At 32.6% G+C, this 15,344-nt stretch overlaps 2 protein-coding genes across 3 annotated transcripts in view; one reads left to right on the top strand and one right to left on the bottom strand.

The window, feature by feature from the left end:
- Nucleotides 1-11,128, top strand: part of LOC138335177 (nicotinamide/nicotinic acid mononucleotide adenylyltransferase 1-like) — a 42,698-nt gene extending 31,570 nt beyond the window's left edge. The window contains exons 9-10 of one of the 2 annotated variants that reach the window (XM_069284147.1): nucleotides 2,320-2,590; nucleotides 10,779-11,128. In XM_069284147.1, the coding sequence (XP_069140248.1) occupies nucleotides 2,320-2,590; nucleotides 10,779-10,826 (319 nt within the window). In that variant the 3' untranslated portion in view covers nucleotides 10,827-11,128. The remainder of the gene's footprint in view (nucleotides 1-2,319; nucleotides 2,591-10,778) is intronic. The other variant, XM_069284148.1, reaches the window with a different exon arrangement.
- A 3,609-nt stretch (nucleotides 11,129-14,737) lies between these two features.
- Nucleotides 14,738-15,295, bottom strand: LOC138334518 (uncharacterized protein PF3D7_1120600-like). The gene has a single exon (XM_069283177.1). The coding sequence runs from the start codon at nucleotides 15,293-15,295 to the stop codon at nucleotides 14,738-14,740; it is 558 nt and encodes a 185-aa protein (XP_069139278.1).
- Between the last annotated feature and the right edge of the window lie 49 nt (nucleotides 15,296-15,344).

Here is a 15,344-nt window from a genome sequence, read left to right as displayed (position 1 = left end):
TGACAACATTGTTGTTGTATTTGGGCTCTAGAAGTGTAAACATTGTTGTTGTATTTGGACACTAGAAGTGACAACATTGTTGTTGTATTTGGACACTAGAAGTGTCAACATTGTTGTTGTATTTGGACACTAGAAGTGTCAACATTGTTGTTGTATTTGGGCTCTAGAAGTGTCAACATTGTTGTTGTATTTGGACACTAGAAGTGTCAACATTGTTGTTGTATTTGGGCTCTAGAAGTGTCAACATTGTTGTTGTTATTTGGGCTCTAGAAGTGACAACATTGTTGTTGTTGTATTTGGGCTCTAGAAGTGTCAACATTGTTGTTGTTGTATTTGGGCTCTAGAAGTGTCAACATTGTTGTTGTTGTATTTGGGCTCTAGAAGTGTCAACATTGTTGTTGTTGTATTTGGGCTCTAGAAGTGTCAACATTGTTGTTGTTGTATTTGGGCTCTAGAAGTGTCAACATTGTTGTTGTATTTGGGCTCTAGAAGTGACAACATTGTTGTTGTATTTGGACACTAGAAGTGTCAACATTGTTGTTGTATTTGGACACTAGAAGTGTCAACATTGTTGTTGTATTTGGGCTCTAGAAGTGTCAACATTGTTGTTGTATTTGGGCTCTAGAAGTGTCAACATTGTTGTTGTATTTGGACACTAGAAGTGTCAACATTGTTGTTGTATTTGGACACTAGAAGTGTCAACATTGTTGTTGTATTTGGACACTAGAAGTGTCAACATTGTTGTTGTATTTGGGCTCTAGAAGTGTCAACATTGTTGTTGTATTTGGGCTCTAGAAGTGACAACATTGTTGTTGTATTTGGACACTAGAAGTGACAACATTGTTGTTGTATTTGGACACTAGAAGTGACAACATTGTTGTTGTATTTGGACACTAGAAGTGACAACATTGTTGTTGTATTTGGACACTAGAAGTGTCAACATTGTTGTTGTATTTGGACACTAGAAGTGTCAACATTGTTGTTGTATTTGGGCTCTAGAAGTGTCAACATTGTTGTTGTATTTGGACACTAGAAGTGACAACATTGTTGTTGTATTTGGACACTAGAAGTGTCAACATTGTTGTTGTATTTGGGCTCTAGAAGTGAGTATGAACTACTACTACATTGAGGTCTAGAAGGAATATCAACACTAATAAGCTCTAGAAATGATTTCACAATATTTTTTTTTATCAGATCTTGGAAGTAATATAATTTCCGATTCTGGAAAGTACTCTATTGAGTTTAACTAATATATATTTCAACATTGAAGAATTTTCAATTATTTTATCAGAGTCTTACCCTTCTTTTAAAATGATACAGAAATATATTTTTAATCTTTATGTTGAGTCTTTTCCTTTGGGAGTAGTGTATGTCTCAGAAATTATCAGTACAATGTATGGCCGTATCAATACACATGTATGTATAATGTAACATATCTTTTATAATGAAATCTCACCACAGCCCTATAAAACTAAAAGCTACACATGTATAAAATAGGAGCAACAAGTCCTAATACCATAAGCACAATGCTTCTTCAGTAATCCAATTACAAAATATATAACGGTTCATCTTCAGAAGACATGAAGTGGAGATCTGGCGATTTAAGATAATATGATGTTCTGCCATTTTCTCCTTGCTATAACCTTGATTATTGGTCAGAATCGATTTTTGTTGGCAAGTCTATAGGGCAGTCTTTTCTGTGGGAGTCTAATAAAGATATAATATAGTGTATATGATATTAGGTACATAAATGCAATCACCAGGGAATTGCTACAGACTCGGTAAACAACTTAAATGATTTGATAATTAAATTAATTGATTCCCACAAAGGTAGAAATTTATTTCATTGACCTTTATAATGCTCTACTGTACATTTGCCTTTTTTAGATCATTAGAAATACTAAAAAACCAACTTGCACAGTTTTAGGCAGCTGAAATTTCAGGAAAGCAAACACTTCCAAGATGGTAAACTACAATTAAATGTTATGTGGGGAAAAAGCAAAATTGAATTTCCGGGTAGATAGTGTGAAAATGTTTTTTTTTTTTTTAAATACATGTAGAATGAATTAATTTAAACATCCACAAATGATGTCATCTTATTAATGAAATACCTGAAATGATGTAAAAAAAAAAAAATGAAAAATGGAACAATTTAGAAAATATACATATGTAATAATTAGCCATGTGCCATTTTAAATTTTACATGAATCACCAGAACAAATGAAATGAACCGCAATATGTAACTTTCTAGTTTTAATTCAACATCTTATCTACATTTTACTAATATTTTCTTCTTTCCTTGTGCTTCCCTGGAAACAGTAAGTATATCAATGATTTCCTAAAGACCCCTGTAGATGACCCAATTATCTTCTCCGATTTCATCGACGCTCCATTACATGTGGACCTTCCTGATGTCACACGTCAGCCGATGTCCAACCCTCGGACACAGATGGACGACAATGATGCCCCACGGTCTCCAAAGCGTCAGCTTGGTTCGGACCACTACGACGATTGTCCAAGATCGCCAAAATCCCCCCGGAATGTTCCGTGTATGACTGACATTGGGACTCTGGTGCGACGCGTGAGAAATGTACGAATTGCTTATAATATGTATGCACCCGAAACCCTAGTATGACCAAGGATGTGCTTCCAGTGAATTCAGTTCCAGTGTGCAAACTGCTTTTAGACATTTCTGTAATTTTTGTTTGATTTATATGCATAAAATTTATAACATCACAACTTTGAAATGATTTAGCCAGACACTGACTACCAACAAATGGGAAGGTAAAGTTGATTCTGTTTTTGAGGTAAAATTTTTGTGTGGAGTTCAAATTTTACAACATTTTAGACAATCAGTATTTTTCTTTCATATAGTATAGATTTATATAGTTAATCCAATGCTTTAGTTAAGACAAAGTTTATGCCACTTCTTACAGCAGCTCTCTAAACCACTAATCTTAGATAATGTCTAGCAGCGTAATGCTATCAAACTTTGCTACATTCACAGTAAGTGCACATTTGACAGAAAATGGTTTGCAGCATGCAGTCATGCAATGTCAGCAGGCAGACCTTTAATTGACACGCGTAGACCACCATATTGATTTGGCTGTTACGACAATAATGATATAATTTACATGTACAGTTAAACAATGATCAGTTGATGGCCGACATTTACGAGAACTGAGTGTTTGCCCGACAAGTGGTTTTGAGTCAGAAGTGTTGGTTTCCAATCTGACGTAGAAAATTACACGTTTGATACTTTGACCTTTGACCTTTAACCTTACCGTATTGACACTACAGAAAATTGGGGCTAGGCACAATCACCTAATGTTACTAGTTGGAGAAGGCTTATCATATCAATCTACTGCTTGTTATAGAAGTTAAGTATTTTTTACTGCGTTTCATTTATAGACATGGGTATGCTATTTACAAAAACTTTGAAATGATTTTTTTGGATACATATATGATCGTTCTATCTATATCAGATATGATGGCATTATTTTTATCTATGTCGGTGTAAGCGGGACTGGGACAATCATCGGTGACCAGCTAGTTCAATCGGTAGATCATCCGGCTAGTGTTCAGAGGTCCTGGGTTTGATCACTTGATCTCCTTTCCTATGATATATTATGACTTCCTATTAACAAGTTTCATACATTGAATCTTGCCATCATTCAATCACTGCTGATAGTTGCTCATTAATCTAACCATATAACCATTGGTGCTTCCAAAAACGTTCTTCCATGTTCTTATAAATAATACAATAACTGTAAGAAATCATCATGTTCATTTATATCAGGTGCTTTCATAGTTGCCTTATAAGTTCAATTAAAACCTATCAATGTAACTTTTACTGAAAAGGTTCAATTGACAAAAAAGCAAGTATTGCTACTGGCATGCATATGATATATTTTTCTGTTCGAATTCATCAATAATTTATATGAAATAAAGCAAAATCATTTTACTATAGATATGAAGGCCATATGAATGTCCCTAAGCAGAAAACTTCACCTTGACCTACATTTAAGGTGACACCAGTTCCTGTTACCTAGATACTTTAGTCAAACCTGTCTATTAAAGACACCAAAGGGACTTAGCAACATTGGCTGGTCATTGGTCATATTGTACAAGTGGTCGTTATGTAAGAGTTCATATATAATGAAAGTGCTTGGGACCTCAATGAAACTGTCGTTATAGACAGGTGGTCATTATAGACAGGTAGTCATTATATATACAAGTGGTCATTAAGGCAGATTTGAATGTACAAGTACATGTATCTATGAATGTTATGCAGACTTAGTTAGTCCTAATTTCCCAAAGAAATATTTACGATATTCATACATATATATTCCAACTCATTTGAAAATTGTTGATTAGAAAGAAAACCAATATTTTTAAGAAAACATACATGTAATTTATTAGTTAAATTAAGCACGTTAGAGTAAAGTGACATTTGATCAAACAGATTTATAAAGTTCAGCTTGCCATAAATAATCTGTAATGAAGATTTTCTATCAACAGAAGTCTGGACTTTTCAAAGAGGATCAAAGTAATAGAAAAAAAGTTGCAGAATTCCAGCTACAAATCTGGCAATTTTTAATGGAACAAGTGGCATTAATTCTTATAATCAGAGGCTGGTGATTTTATCTCAAACATCTTTCTCTATCATTAGGAGGTGCTATGTCAGATACATTCAATTGAACACCATGCATTGATTATATACCTGGATTTTGTCACTGGTAGTGGGATAAGTATAGTGGTAATACAATTCCTGATTGAGCATTATACTGGGTATAGCTTAGTTGCTTTCATGACAAGCATAGGGTCTGTATGATCAGTGTATTGTAAGAAGGAATAAACATACACATCAATCAAACAATTCAGTGACTGTTACCATGGTAACCAGTGAAAACGGTGTGAAATCGTAGTGGTGTTTATTACAATGTCAGTGTAACTTACCCTGAAAAACTTTCATTGATTTCTCATTCATTACAAATCTTATCAATCCAACACAGAATGTATTGAAGCATTTGGTTGGTCAAGCATTTCACATGAAGATGTATTTTTTTCTTTTTCATCATTGGTCCTCTGGGCATAAACATCAGGAGTGAAAAAGAATCTTTATGATGGGACGATTACATGACATAGATGAAAAAATTATTATTTGATTGGTCAAGTGGAAATTTTACCTCACATTTGATTGGTCAAGCAGAAAATGTTATCATACATTTGATTGGTCAAGCTTCCTTTTTGGTAGTCAGTGTTTGGCAGAGATCAAACGCACATTGTCAGTCAGTGTGTAAATATATCTATTGTACATCTCTACTTCTGTACAGCGATCTGCCATATTTGTTTCTGTAATAACCCTAACAGATACACATAGACCACAGACATGTTTGGGAGGTAGGGGTGGGGGTGATTTTCATTTTTTTTTTTTTTTTAGTGGAAAAATAATGAGCTTATTATTAATGTTATGGCACAGAATTAAAACAATGATGTGTGTATAAAGATTTTTTTTGCATATTACAGAGTTATCTGCCTTATAATGTGTGGTACTGATTGTTACATCATATGTTTTAATGAGTGTAACATCATATTTTTCTGAGAAAATGACATACTTTTTGCTCACAAATTTGTGATGTGACAATCAATACCTACCCACAAGGGAGATAACTCTGTAATCTACAAAGACAGAAGAGTAAGATTTAAAAACAGGGTCATTGCATGATAAATATGGTACATCGTACTTATACACACATGGCTTTCTCAAGTGCTGTACAGATATTTTCTATACATATGATTGACCTTTTTTTACATTCCTTCATGTTCATTTATGCAGAACATCAATTTTCATATATATATATTTGTTTTAATTTAACAGGCAAAGCCTCATGTCAAAAAAAACACGCAACTTGATAAATGTTTGGTACACATAAAACACCTAGTGCACTACCTGGCTTACCGCACACCTGGCTTTTATTGTATTTTAATTACCCTATAAGTTTTTGTTGTGAGCATTATATCAGAGTAAACCAGAAGCAAACAATAATCATTTGCATAACTTTAAGAAAGAAGATACATTTTGATTAATTAGTTAGACTTTAAAATATGACAAAATTGTAACTTAATTAAAATTTTTACAGTTTACATATGTTGCAATTTTTATATAACATGTTACATATATTACATCGTTCTTAATTTAAAGTAAATACCAACAAGATCCAAATGACCTGTATACAGCAAATAATATTTTCTATTGAATTAAATTTGTAATTTTTTTTTTCTATTTAACATAGGTATAAAATATAATACCAGATTCAACAATAAAAGAAATTTATTTTTTATTAGATCTGGAAAATTCAATGAACTGAAAAAAATGATTTAATATGTCCTAAGATTTTAGATTTTTTTGGTAGTATTTTATATCCTAGCTGAAACAATAGCTGTAGACATTGGAACCTATAAAGTTGTTTTGGTGCAGGCTCAATCAATGCCTGTCAACTGCCTTACAAATTGGGCGTTGAATTCGCCATCCTTATATGGAGGGTGAATATCAGAAAAGTCTACTCCCTCACATGTCTTGCCCATATTAATAATCTAATCCTTAAAATTAACGAAAGCAAATACCTGCTTATTCTTATGCTATTGGTGCTTTGTTACAAATTTTGCTGAGACATAAAATACAATTAGATTGAATTAATTTTCTGCTGATTGGTGTATATAATAACCTTCATTTATCGTTGCCATGGAAATAATAAACATATCAAAATGAAATATTATGTGTTGTGAAATAGCTGATATTATATTGTGTTGTTTCAAGATACATATAAATTTTGTAGATTTAGTTATAAATTGTATCTTATCATTTCATATATACCATTAAAAGATAGAAGAGTAGGTAAAAAAAACATGATACATACATGTACATGTATATGAAAATGTACCGTTAGCTAATTCAAGTTTGTGTAGTTTATCATAATATTATATTATTAGTATTTATTTTAAATAATTATTGATAGTTTAAACTGTAAAATAGTACTGTACTGATTTAAGATGTTGTTTTCTCGGGTTTTTTTTATATAGGCCTATATAATGAAAATTACTTAACATCCTCACTAGCAATTATTTTTGAAGTAACTGGTATATGTTATGCAAAAAAATATAATTAGTGTAACAGTAAATTATGTACCAATAATATTTTGTAGAATAAATACTGGTATAATTAAATTTCCAAATAAGGCAATATTTAACTTCTCTATTAAGTGGGCTATACAGTGTTATCTCCCCTTGTTGGCAGGTATGATTTATAGTACTATTATTATGATAAATGAATCAGCTACTCTCAAGGGCAGACAACTCATGCAGTGTAAAAGTCCATTGGTACATTTCTTCTGTTACTTCCTTAGCAACTTATCTATGACATCATGATGCATTGTTGTTATCACGTGACCTCTATTGTCATACTGTACTGCGGTATTTGTACACCATGTAAGCTGTGCCCTGATGACGGCCTGCCTTAGGCCAAAACATGTCCGCAACCAGCATCACCAGACGAACCTAGAATATACCATTTAGTACCTGGCTCAGGAGTTGCATCTCTTACTTTTTTGATGATCCATTTGTAATTTTTTGTTAATATCTATTTAATTTTTCTTTGGATTTTATTTTTAATGCCTGTGTAATTATTGTATGCATTGTTGTTACATACTTGTTGCTCTTTACATTTTCACATTTTGTTAATATGCTGCCTCGGATGTTAATTGAATTCTTAGATATATCTACCTCATTTACATTTAAACTCTATTTGTATTCTTTGAAATATTTTTTTTTTTAAATATTAAGAATATTGACTATTCTAGAATATTATGTTGCAATAAAATGGAATATTACTTGACCATGATTTGAATAACGTTTTCTTCTAATAGAATGTTTAGATGCATTTTGAATATTGTATTTGATTTACCATCAGAGCTCAAATGCTTATTAATAAGTATATTTACAATTATCTACCTTAATTAAAATAGTTAATTATTATAAACATGTGCCTCTACATCTCAGTATTGTTGATTGTTGTGACTATAGTAAACAGTTAAACCTCCTTATCTAAAACTGATATAATAAGTGAAGATCAATAAGGCTTGTTTAATTTGAATTTTTTACAAATCATACATTTTCTCGTCATAGGCAAACATCATGATGAAATACAGGCTATTAATACTAGGTACATAATTTAAAGGCAAATTTTACTTAAAGTGAATAGTAGGGCAAAGAAAACCAGTCTAAATGCGTTCATTAGCCTTCCAAAAGTTCTCATATATTAATACGACGGTCAAGTTCTGCTTAGTTTCCCAGTTCTGACCATTAAAGTAAAGAAAAGTTGAAAGCATTGAAAGCGAGTCTGTGTGGAAATGTAACCACGCACATACTGAGCCGGGAGGACGTTTTAGAATTCCCATACTTTAAATTAATTTCTTCGTACGCAGACAGATTTTGACGAGAAATTTTATTTTTCCATTTCATAAGAAATTATACTGGATTTTTACCGAATTTAGCCATCCTTGCCCGACTGTTCACTTTAATTATCCAAAATAACTCAACTCAAATTTATTTGGATTTAAGTAGAAGTCAAACTCATTTATCCCTGAAGGCACATTTAGACTCTTCTAAATCAAAGCTTAGACCAGTCCATAATAAAAATTCAGGGGTGAATGAGTTAAAAACAGTTCTGCCAAATTTGAAATAAAGAGGTTTATCTGACATAGAAATCAATATGTAATTTATCCCAGTATTACTGCTGCTGTTTGTTTTACATCAAATTAAATCTTACTGTATAATTAAAATGTTCGATATTGGCAATGTTTCATTAGGTTGGGGGTATTCTGTTTTTGCATTTTACAGTTAACTGCCTTATGCAAAGATATATATGTTTGTGACGTCATTGTTTTGTGAGCAAAACTCAATGTTTTCGTTTAAAAGTTTGATATTACACTTACAAACACATGATGTCACAATCAATATCTACCTGCAAAGGCAGATAACTCTGTAATATGCAAGATAGATAAATGTTACTTAGTATTACTTCTTTTTCATGTTAAAACAAATTTTCAGGTCTCTTTTATGCCTACAACTTTCAGGTACAGTATGGAAATCAATCACAACTAAATGATTGGTACATTGATTAATTGTTAAATGATGTACTATACATGTATGATATATCATTTCGGTGATGTTATGTATTGGTATATGTAATATTTAAATGTACCAGTTTTTTTACATACACCTCATACACTTGGTAATATACAACTCCTATACAAATAAAAGTCTTCATTTAATATATTTGTGAATTGTATAGATTTTATTTATGTAATTTAAATAACTATGGGTCTTGTATTGATATTTTTTTCTTTGTTTATCAGTAGTAGGATTATTAAGCCTTATCTATTAGTTACCATGCATTTCAAGATTGTTTATCAGCAGTAGGATTATTAAGCCTTATCTATTAGTTACCATGCATTTCAAGATTTCAATTCAATCTATTCCCAAAACTTAATAGAACAGGTCTTAAAATATCTTTTTCACTAAATGTGTGTTTCCCAAGCAAAGTTTTGACTCTTTAACATATACATAGTAGATATTTACACACACAGGTTTTCTTGCCATGGCTGACTGATGCTCTAAAGAACCAGATGATATACTGTGCTATACTATTATCTCAACCACTAAAACGTGTACCTCTAAATTTCTTAAAGGTGGTGAAATAATTTGCAAGGGCTGTCAGAATCATCATATATGTAGTCATCACAACCAAAGAATACAACTATATAGCTACATGTACATGGATATGCATGCTGGGACAACATGTTGTTTTCAGATGATGTACATGTAACAAAAATGCATTTGATCTGAAGTATAGAGGGTAAAAAGGTCACCAGAATGTGACCCCTGACGGGAAGGTGCCATACTATCCATGAAACAAAGTGATAATAAGGATCTATTTCATTCAGACTGCTATGTCTACAAGCTAACAAACACTAACAATCTGAGAACACGGATTAAATTATTTACCATACTGTATGTCAATTACGTACTTCTGTTTCCTTGCTTAATTAATTAACATCTCCATTCTGTTACACCCAGTCCACCGTGACTTTTGAAGTAATCTATTTCTCAACCTACTAAAATGTTAAATTTATGTCAATGACTGTGACAAAGTTATAAGGAATACAACGTACATAACTATCCTTCAGATAAGTTATAAATATTTGTAATGAAGAGATCATATTTTTGTAGACATTAGAGAAAACTTGAAGCAAAATCAAAGGAATATTGACACAAAGGAATTTATCAAGCATATTTATAAATCTAATCTTAATAAAGGGGACATTACCATTGAAGAGTATTTATAGATATCAAGGGAATACCATTAAGATTTATTTCTAGACATCAAGGGAATATACCATTGAAGATTTGTCTTGGACATCAAGAGAATTCCATTAAAGTTTATTTATAGATATCAAGGGAATATCATTAAGATTTATTTCTAGACATCAAGGGAATATACCATTGAAGATTTGTCTTGGATGTCAAGAGAATTCCATTAAATTATATTTATAGATATCAAGGGAATATCATTGAAAAGTCATCTTGGATATCAAGGGAATTCCATTAAAATTTATTTATAGATATCCAGGGAATACCATTGGAGCTTTGTTTTAGCTATCAAGGGAATACATTTATGTGGATGAAATTTTGCATTATAAATTATTTATCCATTGCAGTATAACTTGTCCCGAGGAATCCAACATCAGAAAATGGATCAACTGTAAGAACCCCAGATGACTAGAGCCGCACGGTCTGGTGCATCGCTTGCTTTATGTCGTATTTGTCTTGATAGTGCTGCACTTTGAAAGCAACAAATTGCTTCTCTAACAGTTCATCATTTGCCGTGACACAGAAGTCAAAAGGAATTTATCCTGTTTTACGATGATCTTTTATCATATTGAACTGTATATGTAAAATACTCATATGATTGATGACCAAACTTCAAAATTTTGAAGTAAAAGTTTTATAAACATTTATAAAACACAAAAAGTTGTCACTGGTGAAATAACAATCAATTTAAAACACCAGGACAATTTAAAACACCAGGACATCATTTATGTGCATGAATATATTTCAAAATCTTTATATTACATTGACTAAATCAGTAGGTTTTTTTTATTTTACATTATTTTAAAGATTTGCTTACTGGTGGCTAAGATTAATGTTTTACTTGTTATTCTATCTGAAATATACTTTGTTGTTAAAAATATATAATTAATCACCATAACACAACATTATACCAGTTTTGAGGATAATAATTTTACCATATGGTAACTTAAAAGTATATAATGAAGCCAAAGTTGTTAGCTATAACAAATCTTTCAGTGCCAAAATTTAATTCAATTATACATGTATAATATTACATATAATGTATCACAGACTTATACTCCCATAACCATTCTATATTAGAAATTTATAAGAAAGCAATCACGTTTCATTTTACCGGTAAGCATTTATCCACTCTTGCAGGTAGGTATCGATTGTGAGATTGTGTGTTTGGCAGTGTAATGTCATGTATCTTGGAGAATTATGACTTCACAATCGATAACTTTCAGCAAGGGAAATAACTCATTCATGATAATAGTAATATACAAAGACAAAATATATATTTGCACTGAAAATTATCTTGTTAGGATTTAGTTACATAAAGGGGAATATTGTTTTAGCCAATCATATACATGTATCTAAAACAAATATTTACTAATATAAGATAGTACTAATAAAAAATGTAGTCACAAAAGAAATGATTACCAGTAGGTGTATAGATTATCTCTGGCACCAGATGTAAATTTTACTGGTGTCTTTGGTATATTTGTTATAAATTGTCTTTGTTAATGTTTTGTTAAGGCCAAAAAAATTATATGCATGTTTCAAGTTACATGACTGAAAAAAATAGGGTAGGTCGGTCGCGATTTTTTTTTATTTTATTTTTTTATTTTATGTTTTAGGAGGGGTGGGGGAGGGGTTGAGTTGCTTTATCACTATATTACAAAGTAATTTAATAATGCATGTCATTTGTCTTTCAGCATTTAGGCTGTCTAGAAGTCTTTTATTTCTCATTACCATATTCGTAATTGAGCCTTATCTGGATAAACTTAAAGCATGCGTAAAAATTTAAGTTGAAAACTGAACACACAACATTTTTGTTTTGAAAAAGTGTGATAAAATAGCTAGGGTTGGAAGTAAAAACTAGGGTAGGTAGGGGTACCTGAAACATACATATTTTTTGGGGGGCCTAATGTCTATGTGATGTGTATATATAAGTGATATTTATTGTTATATTATAAAGTTATTATTTATTCTTTTAAGGATTAACTTGTCAAAACCGGCCCTTGTCTAATCTGAATCGCTGTGTATTCCGGCAAAATTGTATGGCAAATGCCTTCTTCATTCAAAGCACAATAATTAATTACAGTAATTAAAACCTGTGTAATTACAGTAATTAAAACCTGTGAATTACAGTAATTAAAACCTGTGTAATTACAGTAATTAAAACCTGTGTAATTACAGTAATTAAAACCTGTGTGATTACGATTAAAACCTGTGTGAGTAATTAAAACCTGTGCGTAATTACTGTAATTAAAATTAAAACCTGTGTGATTACAGTAATTAAAACCTGTGTAATTACAGTAATTAAAATCTGTGTAATTCAAAACCTGGTTATACCCCGTGATATCCAGCTTAGACAAGTTACGCTGTGTAATTATCATGTAGATAATATATACATTTTTGTACATGTAGTATTATACCCTATTTAATATGTAACAATTCCAAAATTATTATATTACCCTTTTAAATGTAAACCTAACTTGATATGAATTCCAGTTTTATATAAAATACTTTTTCTGCTACTATCATTATATTATAATTTAAACTGGTCAGTAACTTATTTACTGCTGAATATTTTGTTTTTGGTTAAGACCTAAACAGATCTGCAACCAAAAATTTGTAAAGCCCCTTTGAAATTTTAGGTGCATGCTGGTAAAGTTGATATCTAAATGTAAGGGTAATATTTCAAAAGTGTATAGTTTATCTATAACCAAATAAGTGTCAATTAGGGCAATAAAAATAAAGAAAATGGGGTGAATTCTATTGTTTCAGAATATTTCAATCATGCAAGAAAATGGCCTTTTTTTGTTACACAATATGTAACAGGAAAATAAATTCTGAAGTCAATATCATCACTGTCTACAAATTTTGTCTTAATTCATTTACCCCTGAAATTTCATGATGGACTGGTCTAGTCTTTGATTTAGGGGAGTCTAAATGTGTCTTCAGGGGTGAATGAGTTAATGCAACCGACATGATGAAGTGGGATAGAAAAACAGTTGGGCACTTCGTAAGTCAGGGCAAGAGTGGAGACGTCAGTAGACAACCTCCTCCATGTTACGATACGTCGCCACTTCGTAAGTCAGGGCAAGAGTGGAGACGTCAGTAGACAACCTCCTCCATGTTACGATACGTCGCCCGTCTTGTATCTGTGGTAGACTGAGAATGATGTTGAGGTGATTTGGGCCCGATCATTTCCATCACTCCCAACACGCCACTGATGTACTGCTACAGGTGACAGTCTGTAACTGATAGCGAGGACGTCTTGCTGAATTGTCAATATTTCTTGTTCAGAAATTTAGGGTAGAGTTAATTTTATGCCGATTAACTGATTGCGAAATTAGTGAAAAAATGTGAAAGCTCTATTTCTCTGAACAGTTTTGTTTCTCAATCAAAGTTAAATTGCTCTGGAGATTTTTTCTGTTAATCATTGAACTTTTTTTCATTATATTTGAGAAATAAATATGTAATATTAGTTATTGTGTTACCAGGCATGAAGCATCCCTTTCTTTACATTTATTCTACACAGAGGATTAACACAAAATGTTGTCCAACAATCAATATCCAGTCAAGCCTATCTGTCTATGAAGACCATCTAGTTATATGAAAGAAAATATGTCTTATATAGTAAAGTGGGTTTTATTTCCGGGTCAAAAAGAGTTCAGCCATTTGGAAAACTGAATGAAATTATCTTTATTGTATAAAGTGGTCTTTATACAGAGGTGGGCAGAGATTGTATACCAATATGTTATATAAAATCAATACATATTTGATGTACTGTTAGAATATCTGATATTTTGTCACACCTGTACATATAATGTCACACCTATTATTACCAGAAGTCTTATTGTCCGTGTTTTTACACCTGTGATAGTGTCCGTGTCGGTTTTAGACCTATTGTTACAAACTGTTGACATGTCAATCTGTTGCTGAAGCTTACAATAAAACAAATAAATAAACCAGACTCTGTTATTATTTTCCCTACATACCATTCGTCTTACACCACTGGACTCAGCTGATCTCAGTTCTGACAAACTGGTGGGAGTACAAAATACTATCTAAAGAGTTTACTGTCATTATCATCTCCATACATATCACAATCAATCTGGATCTGCAGTGGCCGATTGGTCAAAATGTCACTTGTCTACGGTGGCTGATTGGTTAATATATACCTGGTTGTCCGCGGTGGTCAAGTGGTAATCATGTCCCTTGTCGTCCGTGGTGGTAGAGTGGTTAACATGTCCATGGTCGTCTGCCGTTGGATGAGTGGCCAATATGTCCCTGGTCATCCACAGTGCCCGAGTGATTACCATGTCCCTGCATGGTCGTCCACAGTAGTTGAGTGGTTAATATGTCTCTGGTTGTCCACAGTGGTCGAGTGGTTAATATGTCTCTGGTTGTCCACAGTAGTCGAGTGGTTAATATGTCTCTGGTCGTCCACAGTAGTCGAGTGGTTAATATGTCTCTGGTCGTCCACAGTAGTCGAGTGGTCAATATGTCTCTGGTCGTCCACAGTAGTCGAGTGGTTAATATGTCTCTGGTCGTCCACAGTAGTCGAGTGGTTAATATGTCTCTGGTCGTCCACAGTAGTCGAGTGGTTAATATGTCTCTGGTCGTCCACAGTGGTCGAGTGGTTAATATGTCTCTGGTTGTCCACAGTAGTCGAGTGGTTAATATGTCTCCGGTCGTCCACAGTGGTCGAGTGGTTAATATGTCTCTGGTTGTCCACAGTGGTCGAGTGGTTAATATGTCTCTGGTTGTCCACAGTAGTCAGTTGGTTTAGTTCCTCGGTGTCCACAGTAGTCGAGTGGTTAATATGTCTCTGGTCGTCCACAGTAGTCGAGTGGTTAAATGTCTTGGTCATAAGTTTATCCGGTGTCCACAGTAGTCGAGTGGTTAAATGTCTCTGGTCG

The sequence above is a fragment of the Argopecten irradians genome, chromosome 11 (assembly GCF_041381155.1).
Source record: "Argopecten irradians isolate NY chromosome 11, Ai_NY, whole genome shotgun sequence".
Classification (NCBI taxonomy): domain Eukaryota; kingdom Metazoa; phylum Mollusca; class Bivalvia; order Pectinida; family Pectinidae; genus Argopecten; species Argopecten irradians.
The sequence above is the reverse complement of the archived record's forward strand: the minus strand, read 5'-3'. Positions and strand labels throughout refer to the sequence as shown.